General features: G+C 41.3%; 1 protein-coding gene across 2 annotated transcripts; it reads left to right on the forward strand.

Annotated features, from left to right (window-relative positions):
- Positions 1-1559: 1559 nt before the first annotated feature.
- On the forward strand, positions 1560-17093 carry GPR89B (G protein-coupled receptor 89B). 2 transcript variants are annotated; one of them, XM_048493352.1, is made up of 14 exons: positions 1560-1852; positions 4071-4130; positions 4666-4769; positions 5747-5853; positions 5964-6065; positions 7244-7364; positions 7968-8048; positions 8686-8795; positions 9200-9288; positions 9794-9886; positions 10235-10330; positions 14510-14599; positions 16291-16356; positions 16447-17093. In XM_048493352.1, the coding sequence occupies exons 1-14, from the start codon at positions 1811-1813 to the stop codon at positions 16651-16653; spliced, it is 1368 nt and encodes a 455-aa protein (XP_048349309.1). In that variant the 5' UTR covers positions 1560-1810; the 3' UTR covers positions 16654-17093. The 2 variants fall into 2 exon arrangements, with proteins under 2 accessions (XP_048349309.1, XP_048349310.1); XM_048493353.1 differs by lacking the exon at positions 1560-1852 and adding an exon at positions 1975-2132.
- The last annotated feature ends 2764 nt before the right edge of the window (positions 17094-19857 follow it).

The following is a 19857-nucleotide window of genomic DNA, read 5'->3' on the forward strand; positions in this document are numbered from 1 at the left end:
CCAAAACAAATTTACAGCTCAATCCAGAGCTGTCAGGCATGCAGGGACAGCGCTGCTCTGCCCCCTCCAACGGGCTTTCCTGCAGAGTGGGAAGCCCAATGTTTTTTTTAAAGAAAACGCCAACCTTTAAATCCTCCATAATGGAAAGTGGAGATGCGCCACAGAAAACACAGTGTATCTCTGAGGCTAGGCCTGCTGGTGTAATGTGGCTAAATGACCAGTGGAAGCTGACCAAGGTTGCCCCCAGGATTGCCCTGCCACACTTAAACAGCTGGGGGTAGTGCAGGAGTGCTGACACAAGGCCCAGTGTGACAGCTGGCCATCACTGGGCGCGCAGCAGCCAGGCTCCAGCAGATTTGCCCCTCCTCCAAGGTAAATGTCTCGGGGAGGGCAAATCTGCTGGAGTAAGACCCCACTGCTTCCAGAGAGGGATTCTCCCCAACCCCAGATTGGGCTGTTAATGTGGCATAAGCTTTTACACGCCAGAGTCAAATACAATGCTATATTTAGTTGGTTGATATATGCATATGGGTACAAAGAACAGAGGAAAGGAGGAGTAAATGTTCTAGCTGCATCACAAGATCTAGTGATGTTATATATCATGCTGCAGTCTATGGGTCAAAATTCCTGCCTGTCCAAAGAAGCTTGTTTGTTGGGTATATGAGAGGAGCTTTTCAGTGTCAGCTCCACAACAACATCCACAGGGAGTTGCACATGGTCCCCACGCTTTAGAGAGTTGAAGAGAGTTTTATTTAGGACTGCATTTGATTAGGTTTACTAGCAGTCCTGAGCTGTGATTTCAAAGTTTTAATATTTGTATATGTTATTTAATGTGTAAGCTACCTTGAGCTCCATAAAGACAGCCAATAAATATTATAAGATGCAATTAAAAAACAGAAATTTAATCACTACTTACAGATAACATAAATTAGCAAAACCAAACAGTACATATAATCTGTACAGGGATAGAATTTATTTCTGCAGGAAACTACCTACTGTTTTTATTACATGTAAAGTGAATGATGTGAAATCTGCACAGTTTGTACATTGTATCCAACTGTTTCTCTAAAAGCATACATTGGCTTCTGTGCCTGTTTTATTTTACCCTGAAATGTTCCAAGTGTAGTGCAGCAATCTGAACCTGGGTATAATCCACGCTCCAACCACCATCCAAACACATTTGTTCTCAACTTGTTCAGTGCTTGTAAACTGAAACCACTCTGAATGTGTTCTGCCCGCGATTACATGCGAGCTATTACTCCATCGAAGCAGAACGGAATATAAAATAAATCCAGAGCTTTATACACTACTGGACGCTTTCAAGAGCCTCAAACCGAAGCAATTTATGCCCTAACCAATGACCTAACCCAGCCCGATGGTTCGTATCCTCTCCGCCTCCATGCTGCATTTTGCCACTTTGTCCAAAGTCGCTTCTATAACAATAACTTTGAATCATAGATTTGAACTTCCGTCCTCACAGACAGTTCCGGCCTAAACCGGAACTCCTTCCTCATTTTATAGTAGAGAACTTTCACCATAGAGATGAAAAGGCCGCCCTAAAGCGACATCACCGGAAGTTCTGGCTCTGCGTCAAATTAGTGCTTTTCTACCTGTCAGAGTTCCGTTTTGAATCTTCCGCTACTTCCCAGATCCGACCACAGCCCCGCCTCCTGCAGCGCTGCAGCGGTAATAAGGCGACAAAAGGGAGGCGGGGCTCAGCTGTTTTGAGTGACACCTGTGCAGGGAAGCGGCAGGGGCGAGTGGGAAGAGGATAAGGCGACTCTTCCCTGCCCCTCCCCTTTCTTTCGCCATGAGCTTCCTGATCGACTCCAGCATCATGGTGGTATCTCAGGTAATGAGGCTCCGCCCCCTCCTGCTGCACGCGCGGAGAATGTCGGATGATGCTCGCTTTCCTACGTCATAGAACGAGAGACCGAGAAGTGTTGTCCTTACCCAATTGGAGTCTAAAACAGGAGTCCGGCTGCAGGAATGGGATCGAGTTCCGGCTCACGGAACTTGAGTGGATTCCACACAACATATTTATAACCAGTGACAAATGGAAAACGAATTCATTTATAATGGCTTCAACTCGTGCGGAATCTAATTTAGTGTTCAAATGAACTTTCTTTAAGGTGCTCCGGACTTCAGTTTTTATTTTGCAGTGACAGGCTAACCTGGCTGTCGCTGTTCAGACAATGCATTATAGATCTGAATATGCCTTCACGTAAAGGACTGAGCAAATAGAAAGCTAGTGCAATGGGACTGAAACCTAGGACCCTCTATCCTTCCTTGTGCTAGATTTTGCAGGGGACATTAAAAGGCTAGTGAGCATTCCAAAGTAGTCCTCTACCTGGATTCTGAAGGGTTGCAGTTCCTTTTGCCACCTCTTCTATGTGTGGTGTGTAAATAAGGCCTAGTGGCATTTCAAGTGCACCCTGTCCTCTCTCCTTTACTTGATGTATCAAGCATTTCCTTTGCAGAAGTGGGGTAATAGTACCGAACAAAACCTCATAGGGCGTTTCCCCACTCACCAGGATCCTCCCATGCTGTGCGCTGCTCTCAGCGTGCGGCATGCCTGGTGTGTGCCCGGGCGTCCCCATTCCCGGGCGCCTTTTACAAGAGCGCCAGGGATGCCGTGCGCTGAGGGGGCGTGACCTTGGCGACTTGGCTGGTCCGGGGAATTGGCTGCAAAGCTGTTGCTGCCCCTGTCGTAGAGTGAGGAGATGCTCGAGGGACCTACTCAAGCTACTTGAGGAGAGTAGCGCGGGGCTTAAGGTAAGTGGGGAAAGGCCCATAGTTAAGTTTCTATCCTTTATTAAATGTAGGAGAGAAAAGGCAGGCTGTTTTCACAAGTGATGCTGAACTGGGTCTATAATTCAGATACAAACCTTAGTTAGGCAAGGGTTTTCACTGTCAAGACTTAAGATGCTCACTTACTAAGAAGCAGATTCCACTAAAATTAGTGGTACTTATTTTGGAGTAAGCATACGACTGCTGCCCAAAATAGATTGTCTCTCTCCTGAACAGAGGGAGCTGACTGAGAGAGATGGTATCAGAGAGGGACCAATCTCTAGCCAGTAAGATAATTTAAACTTCATGTGGGAGAAGGATTCTCATTTCTATTTCTGAGGTGGATTTGCTTCAAAAGCTCTGAACTGATCCTACAATTTGGGGAAGTCTGAAGGGAGAAAGGAGTTGGGTGAATGGTCCACTTCTAGATATTGGGCAGCAGAGTTTACATATGGACCTTTGAGTGCAAGTCTAAATCAAAGCTGTATAACGAGAAAGTATCTTATTCCAAAGTATTTAGAAATCTGTAACAAACTGAAATCTTGTCAAACAGCCAAATGCCACCTGAGCTGTACTATTAAAAACATCTTAATATTCGTATATAAGACTTCTTTCCTTCTCACCAAATTTGAGCCACTCCTCATCCTCTGAGGAGTTTAATACAATTCCAATGTTTTATGGTCGAACTTTGAAAAACCCCTAGCATGATAATCCCTGAGAGCAAACCCAACAGAGAGAAAGGGAGATGACCTCAGTTCCTTAAGCTGGATCAGTTATGTGTTTAGTGATGTATGGGGTGGGATATCCCCCTTCTCTGAACATTATATATAGTAAAGCTCACCAGAAAGATGATAAGGGGAAGCAAATGACAGAAGAATTAGGGAACATTCCTGCCTATGGATTATAAGGGAGATCCCATCTCCTCTATAATTCATAGACAAGAATATTCCACCTCCTCTGTTGCAGGATATAAATATTTTAATAAATAAGAAAGAGATGTAGTCTTGTTGCAGTGTATTTTGTGGCATGGCTTAGTGGGAGGGGGGGGGGGTTGTGGGGAAAGCCTTTTCACAATACTGAAGACTTATTCTAGGATGAGGCATGTCTATTTCATGTTCCAAAGATTTTACTTAAAAAATACCTGTATCTGCTACCTTATCTTGATTGTACGTGGTAGAATTATTGCTGAAGAGTTGTGAAACGTAAGAATTTCTCAAACTGTGTTGCAACTATTTAAATTTTTAAGAAATGATATTATCTGCCACTCTATTCACCCACAGGTGCTGTTCTTTGGATTTGGATGGCTCTTCTTCATGCGGCAGCTTTTTAAAGACTATGAGGTGAGGATCAGCCCACTGTATCCCAGCTATAAGTTCACTGCTCTTCAACTGATAGGTTAGGATGTTGGTTTGAGTTTTATAAAACAAAGTAATGACACAACTCCCTAAGGCTGCATTCCTACACATAGTTGCTTGGGTATAAGAACCATTAAATGTAGTGGAATTCACTCGTACTCAAACACACAGAAGACTGGGCTCTAAGATTCCATACTTTGTGTTGTGTCCAACCACTGACACAAAAGGCAATTTAGAATTCGTTTTCCTACATTTTAAAAATGACTTCTGCGTTTTGATGTGTGGAGCTTAGTCAGAGAAAAGAGCTATAATAATGAGCTAAATGGTTATTGGATGAACTCAGCAAGAAAGGTGAACTATAAATAAAGTAAATAAATAAATAAAAATTAATGCAGGCTGCATTTGACCAAGATTTGCATATTTGAATAGAGGTATGTTTAAGTTCATGCTAATCTATTCTTGTCTTTTGGATGTTGAATACTGTTCTTATGAAAGTGCTTTTTTCTCTTCTTCTTTATAGGTGCGACAGTATGTGGTGCAGGTTATTTTCTCTGTCACATTTGCTTTTTCTTGCACCATGTTTGAATTAATCATTTTTGAGATTCTAGGTGTCCTAAACAGTAGGTATGTATAGCAACTCCTCATACACTGGAATCATCTGACATTTTTACTGCATTTTTACTTTTCTTTCCAGTCTAGTTGTAAGTAAGGACAGTATTTGTTAGTAAGGTGTTGGTGCATATAAAATAGTTTCAGGAAAGTTTTTATGAAATGTTCTCACAAACTGGTATGCTTTGTAGCACTCTAAACTGTAAATAAGATTTCAAGAGAACTATAGCAAATACATTTATAATCAAAAAGATATTGTCAGTACTGAGGAACATATTATTTGTCTAGTGTAAAACTACCAGGATTTCCAGATCTTTCTGCTGCTTTCATTTCCAGGTTGTAAATATCCAGTTAATACCAAAAATGTCTATCAGTCCCTGAATTCATATAACTTAATTTACATAACTCCAGTTCATGACATCCTCCAATTTTTCCTTTGTAATAAGCTACTGCTTTCATAGAATGATGATATTTATTAATAAATTTCCTATTCTTGGAAGCCTCAAGACAATCGCACTGACACTCTCATTATTTGTCTAGAACAACATTATTTGTTTGGAACATCTTTGAACACCAACAAAAATGTACCTTCATCTGCATTGTATTGGTGAAGTTGAATCTAGGCTGCAATCCTAAGAACACTTCACTAGGATTAAGCACCATTGAATACAATGTTGCTTAGTTCTGAATAAACCTGCTTAGATGTGTTCCCATAGTCACCTGTCTGGTTTGAGACCTGACTAGACTGCTGGAGTTTCTAGTATGTGGATGGTGAAGAGGTCAACTGTATCTTCTGAAGTATCACTTACTGATGACTTGGAATAGAAGGGTTGGAAAGAGGAATTTTGAGCACATTATTGGTTATGGGCAGTCTTGGTACTTGTTCATTTACATGTGCAGGCAGTACTGTCTGAGAAAGGAGAAGTGGTATGTTAAGTAAGTAAAGTACACTTTGATTATGAACTGACGTTGGACAACCCTGTTGTTTTCAGCTCCCGGTATTTTCACTGGAAACTGAACTTGTGTGTGATTCTGCTTGTTCTAGTATTCATGGTGCCCTTTTACATTGGCTACTTCGTTGTGAGCAACATTCGACTATGTAAGTAGGCACAAGATTATCTTGACAAAAGATTGCGGAACAAGGTTCAAACTCGTCAAGATGGCATACTTAATGTCCCTGGTTTTCTTTCCTCTTTTTGTTTTTAATAGTGCACAGACAAAGACTGCTTTTTGCCTGTGTTGTTTGGTTAACATTCATGTATTTCTTCTGGAAACTTGGAGACCCATTTCCTATCCTCAGTCCAAAGCATGGTGAGTTTCAGATACATTTTTTCTTCTTTTCCTGTGCTTGTCTCCTAGCCTGGTGATCGCTAACTGTCTGAAACCAGCTACTGTATGGAGCATACCCTTCCACTTATTTTTGATATGTAAGGTTTGAGAGGGTATAGTCTCTGTGTGAATGTTATTCTGGTTAGAAGTTGGAACTCCAGCATCAGTTATTCTGGGTAGAAATTGAAACCAGCATCAGTAAAGAGTTTTCCTCATAAGAACAACAAGTAAATAACAGGTCAAATGCCCTTTGGAGAATCTGCCCTCTATTTGTGTATATACATTTTAAATTAGCACTCTGATGTTGTATTGCTGGTCATCATAAGCGTGTTTGCAAGGGTGGCAAGTCAGTACCAAAATAGAATGAGTAGGTTCCTCATTTTTCAATGTTATAGGCTCCCAAAGAAGGTGCCCCCACCTATGACTGTGGGTAAATTATTTCTGTTTTTCTGGACCTGGTTCGTTTGAGCAGTGATTTTTAAACTTTGATATATTGTGAAACGAGTATTCTGGTTTCCTTTCTGGGCTTGTTTTCTTCTCTAGCCCATAACTTACATTGTGAGGGCCAAATAGTTAGATGTTGGAAAGGCTCCATCATTTAATCTGAACTCCTCCATTTCCACATAGGACTAAAGAGAACCATTGTTAGGTAGTGCATAGCAAACACAGGGTTTGTACATGCTAAGTTTCACAGAAGTATTTGTCAGAAAATGGGCAGATTTTTATATTATGGCCAGTATATGGAAAGCTGGATTAAGTCTGTACATGACTGGCACCCTCTTCATGGTGTCATGTTTGAAGTTTCATTGCAAGCAACACTTTTAACACTTTAGAGCTTTATTCCTTTTTTGTTATGGATTTGGGACCCCTCCCCCACAAAAATCCAGAACTACCTAGAATCGCTGGTGGCCCAAAGACACCGTTTGAAGAGTAACATATACAAGCTAAGCGTTCGTGTTGTGTATTCTTTTACTCATTGTAGAGATTATGGGATGGCATAATACATGTTCAAGTATTGTAAGAAGGAACATCTGCATCAGTAGAATAACTGAAATTAAAATGGGAGGTTAAAAATGTAATTGTGGGTGCAAATGTTGCTCTACTAGTAACTGTTTTCAAGAACACAGTGTTGAAATTAACATGGCACTATTTTCTTTTAGGAATTCTGTCTATAGAGCAGCTCATCAGTCGGGTGGGAGTAATTGGGGTGACCCTTATGGCTCTGCTGTCTGGATTTGGTGCGGTCAATTGCCCATACACTTATATGTCTTACTTTCTCAGGTAAATACACTAAAAATTTTTTTTGTCTGTATTCTCCTTTGAAGACAAGAGTTTGGGGGTGGATCTTGACCATGGTTTCCACAGGCTGAAAACACTTCTGCCAGTGGAAAACAGAGGGGTTGATTTCAACTTTCCTCTTTTCCGCTGCAAGCTGCAACTTTTCAGCCTTATTCTGTTCTTGAGGATCCAATGACTGTAGCAGAGCTGGGGAAACAGTAAAGACCTCTTATACAAATATTGGTCTGCTTGGGCTAAGTAGAATATACCCCATTGTATTCCCTTTCCTCATCTTTCAGCTTAAATTCCCCTCAAATTATAATTGGAGGAGATAGTTTCCCTTCCCTGTCCTGTCTGTTTCAGTTTTGTTGATTCTAGTTTGATATTTGCATCATTTTATCTCTGTGTAGCATTTTATCTCTGTGTAGCAATTTGTTTCTTGCTGGGCTCTAGTAGAATTAGAAAGGATGGGTGAGGTGCCACTGTATCGGGGAGGGGACTGGATTTGGCATGTAGTCTGCAAGTTGGCCATGACCACTCTAGAAGACAGAGCCATACCAGTTGGTCCATAAACACATTTAATTTCTATGTTTCTCTGTGATGCAGGAATGTAACAGATGCAGATATTCTAGCTTTGGAGCGTCGCCTCCTTCAAACGATGGATATGATCATCAGCAAAAAGAAAAGGTGAGAGAAACACATTAAAGCATCCTTCTGCATTGCTACGCAATAACATGGACAAATTCTCTGTTTTGTTTAGAGCATCAGATACTTTTCAAAAGGGCCAAACTGTTGGACAGGACTGAAGAAATTAGCTTGCTAGAATGCATTTAGGACCCAGTAAAGTCAGAGCAGCTGGCAAAGTAATATTTTATTAAAGGAATCTTAATATTAGTTAACAGTCTAAAGGAAAAACTAAAGGAAAAACTTTACAAAATTAAGGTTCTTTTACTTAGTTTTTACTTTAAATATGAGAAGGGACATAATTTTCCCTAATCCAAACCTTTTAGTCCTGTACTGAGCTTACAGTATGAAAGGGAGCTGTTTACAGTGGACTCCAGGTAGCCCCTGTTTCATGTACACCACCCTTTTTGAAATTTTTGGGCAGAATTAGTGAGAAAAAGTAGATTGGGGGAGGGGGGAGAATTTAGTGTTGGAATAGTTACCAAAAAACATATATTGTTCTTTAATAGGTTCCTAATTGTGACAGCCCACAGACAGTCCCCAAATGGCATGGAAAGCAGTGTGTTAAATTATGTTTCGGCTCTATTTTTTAATCTCTTTTGCTCTTTTAAAAAGGAATGTGTCTTTTTTCTCCAATCAGGATAGCCATGGTTCACAGAAACATGTTCCAGAGAGGAGAAGTACAGAACAAGCCCACTGGCTTCTGGGGCATGATAAAAAGTGTTGCCACCTCTTCCCCAGGCAGCGAAAGTATCCTTTATTTCCAGGCTACATTCAGAAGGGAGAGAAGCTTGAGTGAAAAGAAGCTTGGGAGGGGTGTGTAAGGAGGGTAAACTCCTTGGTCTAAGGGGAGCTAATGCAGCATTAGCACATATTCTCTGTTTAGAGGGCATTTAAAACCTCAGTTTTCATAGTGAGAGATGAAGGGTTGTAATGCAAACCAAGGTCCAGTGATCTGGGATCTCCTTGGACTCATTAGTAGTTGTGCAGGTTTAAGAGGGAATGATGGGTGTAAGCCATGCTGTCACCTTCTCTTGCACTACTGCCAATGCCTTGGACAGAGATCTGTGGATAAGCAATGAAAAGAAGCTAAAGTGTGCCATTTTTAGCTGGTACTCTTTCTATATTTGTCCTTGACATCCTTTGTTTGCCAGATCTGACACTTATCCAGCAAGAAGTAGATGCTCTGGAGGAGCTGAGTCGGCAGCTTTTCCTAGAAACGGCTGACCTACATGCTACCAAGGTTCAGATTGAAGGGACTGTTTTTAAGGGATGTCCGATGGGTGGGTCAATGCGATGGCTGGATGTGAAGAGAGAAGTTTAGAAATTATCAAGGAAATAAGAGTGTAAGCCCAAGCAGAAATATTTAGAAGTACGTCCCATATTATTCTCTGGGGTTCCTAAGAAGACTACCAAAACTGTACTTTTCAGTGATAGGAAAAAGGTGGTGTTTCTTAAAATGTATGAGGGAAATTAGCTTTCCCCAGTTTATAACTTTTATGGGATTATGTACAACCCTTGGTTGGTTTTTTCTATTGGGAAAGGGTTATTTTCTAGTTACATAGTTGTTTGCAGGGTTAGGATTAGGGTCTCTGGCTTCTTATAAGTAAAAGAGCCAACATGCTTCATTTGTTTTGAACGGTCTTTATGGGGTGCAAATTGTTTTATTTAATGATGGGAAATCCATCTCTTAATTTAAAAAAATGATTCAAAATGTCTCATTAACCTGGACCTTTCCATTCTTGCAGGAAAGAATAGAATACTCCAAAACATTCCAAGGAAAATATTTTAACTTCCTGGGCTATTTTTTCTCCATCTATTGTGTTTGGAAAATTTTTATGGTATGTAACAGTGCTACTGACTTGCTAATTTTTATTTTGGATACAAGTCTGGCAAAAGTTTGATTTCTGAGGAGCAGCTTTGCTTTCTGTGTCTCCTCTTGAGATATAGTTAGTTTTTGAAAGCTGCTTGATTTCTAGTTGTTGGAATGGTTTTTTGTCTGAGAGTGCTTGTCCTTTGTGTTATATCTACATCAGGTGACCAGGCAGTATAATATGCACATGTCTTTTATAGTTTCTGCCAGGAAAGACAATTTATTGTGAAAGATTGTATACTGTGTATATAATGTGTCTTTTGTGGTGAAGGTATTTTTCTGTAGTGCTATTAAGTATTTTTCTCTTTCCCTTCAGGCAACAATCAATATTGTATTTGACCGAGTTGGAAAAACTGATCCAGTCACAAGAGGAATTGAGATCACTGTAAATTATTTGGGAATCCAGTTTGATGTGAGACCTGTTTTAAATTTTATCCTATCAGTAATATTTCTTCTTCCTTTTTGTACAGTTCAGAATTTGATGCTGGCTTGGCTTAGATGCAAAGCCAGACCATGGGCTGACATTATGTAATTGAACCCTGGACAAGTATTGAGCTCACATTCTCATTTTACACAAACCATAATTTTCAATTTTTATCTGAAGTAGTAAACTATAACTTGTACTTTCCCTGTAATTTTGAATCAAAAGCCATGATAATAGTTTGCAGTTCTTGTTTGCCAGGCATATGCAAACCATAGTTTGTTAGTCCAGATGTAATGGCAAACTACAGAAAACCAGAAAGAGAAAGGAATACTGGGAAATAAAAGGAAGGACAGAAGGGAATGGCTCATTCACATAGAACCAAATTATTGTTTCGTGTTATGGCAGAGTAACAGCCCAGTCCAGATATGTGTCAGTGTATGGGGCTCTTAGTGTTTCTTATGATTGGTAAACTGTGCAGCTGGAGGAAGTTTTGGATATGTTTTCTGAATAGTATTTGCCCCTCCTAGCCGATGTAAGTGGCACTTAACACCATCCAGGAGTGAAAATAGGAAGGTAGACAGGTGCTGTGGAGCTCCGCAGTGCTGAACTGTTGGGTCTCAAACCTTGAAGCAATAAACAGACTCTGTATTGTTGATCAGCAGTGCTAATTAATTGGCATTGAAGCACCCAGCTTGGCAGAGCCAGTTCTGGGGGACCTGGCTATTGCTACCTGTTGTATTACAATGTTAATTCCCCCTCCCTTTTTCCCAAGGAATGTGAGAAAGAGTTAGTTTGGAGCCTGCAGGGTGCCTCCAAAGAGTTGGCTGATAGACAGGAGATAAAGCCCACCCTGGCATCCTACCGCCCGCTACCCAGGACAACAGAAGCAACCCCGTTTCCCATGAGACTAAAGTGTCAGGTAGAGCCTAGTTATCTACACGGCATGTGAAGCCATAAAGCAAAGATCAAGGAAAGAATGTCCCAGAATAGCAGTGATAAATATAGCAGACTGGTTACATACATCTTGTAGCAAATTGGTTGCATATGTCTTGTAGCAGTTACATTGAGTTACTAGATACAATCCCCCTGACACCAACCCATTTGTGGCCCCCACATTAGGAGGAGCTGGAGGCATTCTGGAAGGTGGAGCTGACACTAGTCAGCTTCCACTAGGCTTTTGCCCTGGGAAGGCTAGCAGGATGGTTGACGGACTTACACCAACCTTTTGGGTGGCCTAACTGTTAAACTCCATGGAGGGATTTTAGGGTTTTTCCTGATTTTCGCTGTCTCCTCGTGCTGCCTGGAAGCCCTCTGGAGGTGGCGGGCTGGTGTGGCAGCAGTTCCATCCCCAGCCACCCCAGGATCTGGATTGGACTGTAAGTCAAATATTTTAACACTTGGATAGGGATAGCTTAAAAGGTCTAATAAATTGTATTTCAAAATCTGATTTCAGATGGAAAATGCCCCTTTAGTTGCATAATATTCTCCACTTGCTAGCATAGCCCTTTGTTTACATGAACAGGTGATTGCTCTTGAATTCATCCTAAAATCCAGCACTAACAGAAGGCAGTATTGTGTTAGGTGGATTTCATTCTAGTGAGAGATTAGCAATAAATTACTATTAGGAACATTCAGTGCTTTACTTTGCATCAACACGGATTTTAAGATTCACACCTTTGGATCATGGGTCAGCATCACTTTTTAATGGGTGGAATGACTGTTTGCTCAATACTGTTTCCTTCTTCGGCCCAGCCCATTTATGGGAAAGCAAGCCGGCACAGAATTTTTCGACCATTTCAACAGTTTTATGGATGAGTTTAAAAGGTTTGCAGTCTTTGGCTCTTAGTGTTTCTCATGATTGGTAAACTATGCAGCTGGAGGAAGTTTTGGATATGTTTTCTGAATGGCAAACTCCACTGACTTGTGATGCTGCACTATGGCTGCTGAGAGAAGTCTCTAAATTCAGGTTTTGATATCATGTGGAACGTCGGCTGAAAAGGAAAGAAAGACCAAAAATGTCCGAAAGGGCATGTGCAAAGTTTTGTGTTCTTGTAAATTCATTCTTTGGATTTTTCCATATCAGTAATGTTCTGTAATAATACCATCAGGCTATTTAGCATCCATCAGTCATCAAGCAGTTGGACACTTGCACGCTTGGGCTGAAATCCCAAAAGTGGCTGAGTAGCCAAGAACAAAATGAAAAATCTACTTTTCATGCATAAGTTATAGACAATTAAAATACCTTGCAGCAGATTAAAATACTCTGCAACTGCTCCGGAGGCAGTTCCAGTTATCCCCAGGAAAAGTAGCTATATTCAAAGCCCTTTTAAGAATCTTGTGTCAGTAGCTTCTATTTCTAATGGAATGTCCTCCTAGTAAATAATGATATATTCTTCTTGAGCAGTTTATTTTGCAGGATTATTACCATTGTCCTGCCATCTGTAAACCTATCTATCATTTATACATTTCCAACTTCTATGGGGCTAGTTTCACACCCTGCTGCAGGGTGCTGCTAAAGGGTGGGCGGATGGGAAAAAAATTCTTTTTGGCGTGCCTGTCACACACAGTGGAAAGTACAGGGAAAGCCTCAGGATTTTCTGCCTAACAAAAATCCCCTTTTTCCTATACATTTACCACACCTTCAGGAGCTTCACTATGTCTATATCTGAGTGGGCCTCTCTCTCGAGATATGTAGACTAGCCCCCTTTGTGTGTTTCGCCAGTGTGACTGTGGCCTGGTAAATTTTCAAGTCCCTCAGCTCAGAAAACTGTCTATTTCTGGCCTAGGTTTCTTTGCCTCTGCTGTTCTGCCACACGAACATATACCCTCTGGTCTTTTATAGACAGCTGCAGCAACAGCCAGCCAATCAGCTGGAGTTCTCTCTTAACCCTTCATGGGTCTGAAGTCTTTAAAGCTTTCTGGAGTCTAAGTCCCTTAATCCATTACAGATATCATTTCATAATGTGAAAAATGTAAAAGTGTCTAAATTGTTTGTATATGGTAACATATATACACATCAGAATCATATATTTTATAACTATTCATCTAGTCAGTGCTTTGTCCTTATTGTAAATCTGTAATTAGTGAGTCATCCTCTACTGTTAGAAAAGACACAACCTAACATTACTATGGCAATGGGAACTCTTCTTTTTAAAATAATTGTATTCTATTTTTCTTCTACTCCAGAAGATGGCAGTAGTTTCCATGTCCTATGCCTGGGCATAGTGACTTTGTTCTGGTTGCTTTTGTCACAGTCAGGGGGATTGTATCTAGGTGATTGAAATACATTCCTAACTCAATGTAATTAATATAAGATAGCAATGTAATTCCTAACTCAATGTAATTGCTATAAGATATATATATATATAACCAGCCTGCTATATTTTACCACTGACATTCTGGGACATTCTTTCCTTGATCTTGACTTTATGGCTTCGCACATTGAGTAGATAACTATGCTCTCCCCTGACACTTTGGTCTCATGAGAACCGGGATTGTTTCCGTTATCTCGTGGGGGCAGGATGCCAGGTGGCTCTCTATTTCTATCTGTCGCTGACCTTGGGACTCCTCAACTCCAAACTAACTATTTCTCACATTTCTTGGGAAAATGGGAGGGAGACTAACATTGGAATAAAGGGGGAAAATGGGATGGGGGGGGGACTAACATTGGAATTACTGTTTTATGTTTTATTTTATATATTAAATTATGATGTACACTGCTTTGAGCCTACTGGGGAGGGTGGTCTAAAAATATAATAAATAAATAATAAAAGCCAGGTTCACCAGAACTGACTTTGTCAAGCTGGGTGCTTCGATTGCCTATCAATAAATGCTGCTGATCAACAATACAGACGTTGTTTATTGCTTCAAGGTTCGAGACCTAACAGCCACGCTATATCCAATGTGTTGTTCGTCTCATTGAGAAAGCATATAAATGTCTTTGTGGATTTTGATCATCTAAAGCACCAATCTGAATTTGCACTGCCAGGCAAGATCTGTAGGAAAACAGAAAACATCTGAAAATATTCTTTAATCAACCTTTGTTGGAAATATTGTGCATATATAAACATAATGTGAAATAAGACAGCTTATCAAATTCATGCTCTCTACTGATGCTGATGTCAATCTCTTTAGAATTTTGACTATTTTCTAATTGTATTATTGCAGGTAAAATTCTGGTCCCAACATATTTCCTTTATCCTTGTGGGAATAATTATAGTCACCTCTATCAGGGGTTTATTGATAACACTCACAAAGGTAAGCTGGGATATGGTCCTTTAAACAGGTGTGGCTGAGGCAAATGTGGTATCTGAGTTAGGTAGAACAGTGCTCTGTGGTCAGAATTTTAGATTAATCTACATGTTACAAAAATGCACAGGTCTGCCAGTAAAAAACACAGTCTCATGCCATTTCTCCTTCATTTCCATAATATGTAGTTTTCATTATGCTGAATGTTTCTTCTAGCCCCGACTTATTCATTGACTGTCCTTGGAAAAGCCAGGAAAGTGTTCACCATAGTTATGCCTCTGCACAAAGAAAGATAAATTACATATTAAGGAAAGGGAAGAGAGAATGCAAAGCAAGGATACTAATTTAGGCAAAGGTCTCTCTCTCTCTTTTTTTGCAACATGTAGTTCTGCTATTAAGGAATTCCCTTGGTCTGCTTAGTTCAGAGGTACTGTAATAAGTAATAGTAAAGTCTGAGTTAGGGAATATTCTTCTGCCAAAAATTCAGATAAATATTTCTTACTAGTTTTCCTACCATAATTCCAATGCATAGTGGGGCCCTTTAAAAACCATCTGCTTGAAACCATCGATCAGTGATGTGGCACCCATGATATCTTTCAAGGTACTTTTATGTTTAGCACTGGTAAGTGACTGATGTATAACTCACCGCTGAGAAGTGGTTATTGCATCACTTTAGTTACTGAGGAGTTGTATAGATCATTACAGGACTGTAGGAAACATATAACACAGCATCCATTTCTACTGTTCTTGACTTGGAATTTTTTTACTTGGATACCTGAACAGCTGAATAAGATCTTCTATTTTCAAATGCCATCTCTTAGCAATATGACAGATTCTCCCCTAAAGGTACTTTTGGACTTCCCAGTTACATTCTGATGATGGTGCAAATGGTAGATGGAGCATTACTTCCATCATGTTGCTAGGCAACATTTGGAATTGCTTAACATGGGGCAGAATCTAACCCGACCATACAATGATATGCTCAAATTCATATTGTATTGTATGACCGGTGCACAAAAATAGGTTGTTTTACATGCCACAGTCACAATCATCCCAGGTTGCATACTTATGTGACAAATAGGAACCAAGGATTTTGAAAAGAAAGACAAACCAACCCAGCCATCCATAGCCTTCCAACAGTAGAGGCAGAAAGAGGTCTTTCCCAGCTCCTGCTTCCTGAGGCTCTTTAGCTGGAGATACTACCAAGTGAGTCGGAGATGACTTGCATGCAAAATGTGTGTGTTAGCAATGAGCCTCATCACCTCCTTAGTCCACTTGGGCTTGTTCCCCACGAATGCATGCACGAGGACAGGCAGGACTGCTTTCAGGCAAAGCAAAATTGGCTATCAGCCTTCAAAACTACGTAACTTGGCTGTGATCCCAGGTGAATACGGATTGCATTATGGGAGATCATCAGAAACTGGGAAAAACAGTTCTCTAACAAATTACCCTGACTCTATTGCCAGTTTAGAAAAATGCTGATGCTTTTTCAGATAAATTGCTCCTGTTTACCAAAATTCTGCTGTTCTTGGTCACAATGGCAGTGTATTGTGTGAATGATAGCTACCAAAAGGACGCCTTTCTGTTTTAGTCCTAGGAATATCATTAAAGTTCTCAGGTGCATATCTATTTGATCTTCTGTGGGAGTGTGATCACACAAACATATGTAATATACATTTGGTGGTTGTCTTCCCTTGCAGTTTTTTTATGCTATCTCCAGCAGCAAGTCCTCCAATGTCATAGTTCTGTTACTGGCTCAGATTATGGTGAGTGTTTTAGCTGATATGTAACCTGCTTCTTGTTTTTGTTTAGCTTTAGCTGCTAGATTTCTGATGTTTCTCTTATCTTTTCTGCAGGGGATGTATTTCGTATCATCAGTACTTCTGATTCGGATGAGCATGCCTCTAGAGTATCGCACTATAATCACTGAAGTTCTAGGGGAACTACAGTTTAACTTTTACCACCGCTGGTTTGATGTTATATTTCTTGTCAGTGCTCTTTCCAGCATTCTCTTCCTCTACCTGGCTCACAAGCAGGCTCCCGAGAAGCATATGGCACTCTAAGTCCACCATGATTCCCCACGGTAGATAAAAACAGTGCCCTTGGCGGCTCTTTCCTGCAGCAGCTCTTTCTCTGACCAACGACCAGCTGTTTGGTTCAGCTTGGGCTGAGAGTGGCGAGAAATACTCATGAACCCCAAAATACTTGATTCAGGCTTTGGGACATGCTTGAGATGGAATACTTCATAAAAGAGCGTCTGAGGAAATTTGAGGTGATAGTTCTGTGAAAAGAGGATTGATGCACTTCAGTGAGAAAGATGACTGGCAAAATGTCTGTCTAATAGTACAATCCTATACAGAGTTGCTCCAGTTAAAGGCCAATCAAATCAGTGAGTCCAGACTAGAGTAACTGCACATGGGATTGTGTGGCATGTGTTGTAATCCTGGAAAACAGAGATGCTGAAATGAAACCTTCCAATAAACTAAGTTTTGTAATAATTTAAGGTCTAGCGTCACCATAGATTTTTTGTCAAACCTAGACACTTGGAAATTACTACTTAGAGATAAAATGAGGAGTGTTTCAATTACTGGAGTCTAGGTCTTTTTGGATAGGCCTGCACAACATTTTCAGTCAAGGTCAATGCAGTTGATGGGGGTGGGGGGTGGGTGGGCGGAGGCACAAGAAATTTGAACTTGGATTTGCAGTCACACTGGGAATGCAAGAACAGGTAGATTACCTAGTACCCTGCAAGCTACAGTAGGTAGATAATGGGCAATGTAACCATGTTTTAAGGAGCTGAATCTCAGCTTTTTATTGTTCTATTGTTCAATTGGCCATGCTGGCAGGGGCTGATGGGAATTGTAGTCCATGAACATCTGGAGAGCCACAGGTTACAGACCACTGCTCTATTGGATCTTAGGTTTGTCTTCACTACTATTCCTTCCAGACTATAACTGAGACCTCCTAGGAATTTTATGTCAAGACTGTCTGTGTGTCTGTACGAGATGTTCTTCTTGTAGGTTCCACATGAATCTTATATATGGAAGGGGCTCTTCTCATAGGTAGCCACTGTTCTCTAAGCATTTCACAGACCAGCACTGTTACCTCTTCTGACTATTTGCAACAGGCACTCAGGGTTTTTGTTTTCTTTTGCTTCTTAAGAAAATACTTAGAGCAACTGTGGACAGAAGACACTGAAAATGTATAGTTAGGCAGTACATTGGTGGGGTTTTTTTTAAAGCTGAGAGATCCTTCTTAAGCATTACAAGGAGGTGAGAGGTGAAAAGGAATCAGTTGGAGACTGCCTTCCACAACTTCACCACCAGGAGTAGTCTGTGAATTTCACATGCCTTCATAGCCTTCCTAAGAGCTGTTGGGTAAAATGTAGATCAATAAAATGTGTGCAGATTAGGTGAGCAGACATGCAGGTGAAGATATGGTGCTTAGGAGACATGACATTTTGCAACCATAGAACATTTGGATGGTAGTAAGGAATTAAGAAAGCAAAAGTGTTTTATTTAACATTTCTATCCTGCCTTTTAGTACTTAATAGGACCCCAGTTTGCAGCAAACTTAAAATGATCAAAACAAAAGAATAAGACATATCAGTAAAATAGAATCATTACTCAGGCTAGCAGGCCACTTCAGTTTAATACCCAAAGTGCTCATTTTGGGCAGCCGTAGAATTGTTAGTAAAAAGAGGGGCAGGCAGACCCTCCAGAGTAAAAGCTGTGTTAACTGGCAGTCTCTGTTGAATGGAAAACCGGACACTGCTGCCCGCTCAGTGAGTGAGCTGTGGCAAAGCAAGCTTCAAGTGCCAGCCATTGAAGAGGCGCCTCTGCCTCTTTTTGATGAAATAAATGTATGTATGTGTGTGTGTATTCATTCATTCATTCATTCATTCATTCATTCATTCATTCATTCATTCATTCATTCATTCAACTTCCTATACCGCCCACCCCCGAAGGGCTCTGGGCAGTGTACAATACAATATAATTCAGTAACATAAACCAATTAAAATTTCATAAATAGCAGCACCAAATCAGATGGTGAGACGGTGATCCAAATTAATATTGCAAGAGTAGACATGGTGGCATAACATCAGAGTTTAAATGAGTCTGTCCACCAGTTGGTGTATAGGGGATGACATTTCAACAGCTACCCCGCCCCCCCCCCCAAAAAAAAAGCCTGGTGGAATAATTATATTTTGCAGGCCCTGCGGAACTATTCAAGGTTCTGCAGGGGCCTAACAGATGGTGGCAAGGAGTTCCACCAGACAGGGGCCAAGGCACTAAAGGCCCTGGCCCCGATGGAGGCTAGCTGTATCATAAAGGGGCCGGGGACCACCAGCAAATTGCTCTCTGCAGAGTGTAGAGGCCGAGTGGAGACATAGGACAGATGGTCTCTACGGTATGGCTCCAGACAGCGGAGTGCCTTAAAGGTTAATACCAACACCTTGAAAACAATCTGGTGTTCCATCAAGGGCCAGTGCAAGGGGTGCAGCACAGGAGAGATATGATCCCATATTGAACTACCCGTGAGCACTGGCGTTCCTGCCTAGGGACATGGGGTACCCCTTGTCCCCGGGCGTATCGATTGAGGTCACGTGGGGGGCGCCAAAACATCCTCCTACACAGCGAGGGATTCAGCAAGCCCTAGAAAGCAGGCACTGAAGCAGCCTACTGCTCCCAGTGCCTGTCGTAGCCCCGCCCACTCTGTACGGTGGCCTGGAGTGTCCAGGGGGCGGGGGAGAAGTCCCACTGGGCTCCCAGGAGCAGGACTGGGGAGCTCCGCCTCCCCTCCCTCTAACCCAGCATGCCTTATTCGCCTTAAATTAAGCATGGCATTACTCAGAAGTCTTCTCCCCGGCAGCCGGGCGCTGGCAGGCACAGGAAAAGGCAAGCTGAGCAGGGAACCCAGAAGCAGCAGCAGAACTGAAGGTGATGCTGACGTTTGCTTGGTAATCCTTCAGATGGGGGGTGACTTGTGAGAGATTTACATGCTTAAAAGTTAATTCCCCTTGCACTGGCTTGGAGCTGTGTCTCAGGCTAGCAGCCTACCTCACAGGATTGGTGTGAGGACACAATTAGGAAAGTGGTGGGGAGGGAGCCATGCCTGTTTTGCTGGGGGTAGGAGGTGATTTGTGAGAGATGATGCTGATGTTTGCTTGGTAAACCTTGGGGGTGACTTGTGAGATTTACATGCTTAAAAGTTAATTCCCACTTGCACTGGCTTGGAGCTGTTTCTCAGGCTAGCAGCCTACCTCA

The sequence above is a fragment of the Sphaerodactylus townsendi genome, linkage group LG04, assembly GCF_021028975.2.
Source record: "Sphaerodactylus townsendi isolate TG3544 linkage group LG04, MPM_Stown_v2.3, whole genome shotgun sequence".
NCBI lineage: Eukaryota > Metazoa > Chordata > Lepidosauria > Squamata > Sphaerodactylidae > Sphaerodactylus > Sphaerodactylus townsendi.

Excerpts from the sequence above, each read along its gene's own strand:
- GPR89B (XM_048493352.1), top strand. The coding sequence starts at position 1,811 with ATGAGCTTCCTGATCGACTCCAGCATCATGGTGGTATCTCAG. Across the intron at positions 7,365-7,967 it reads TATATGTCTTACTTTCTCAG|GAATGTAACAGATGCAGATA; the intron begins GTAAATACACTA and ends TCTGTGATGCAG. Across the intron at positions 8,796-9,199 it reads CTCTTCCCCAGGCAGCGAAA|ATCTGACACTTATCCAGCAA; the intron begins GTATCCTTTATT and ends TTTGTTTGCCAG.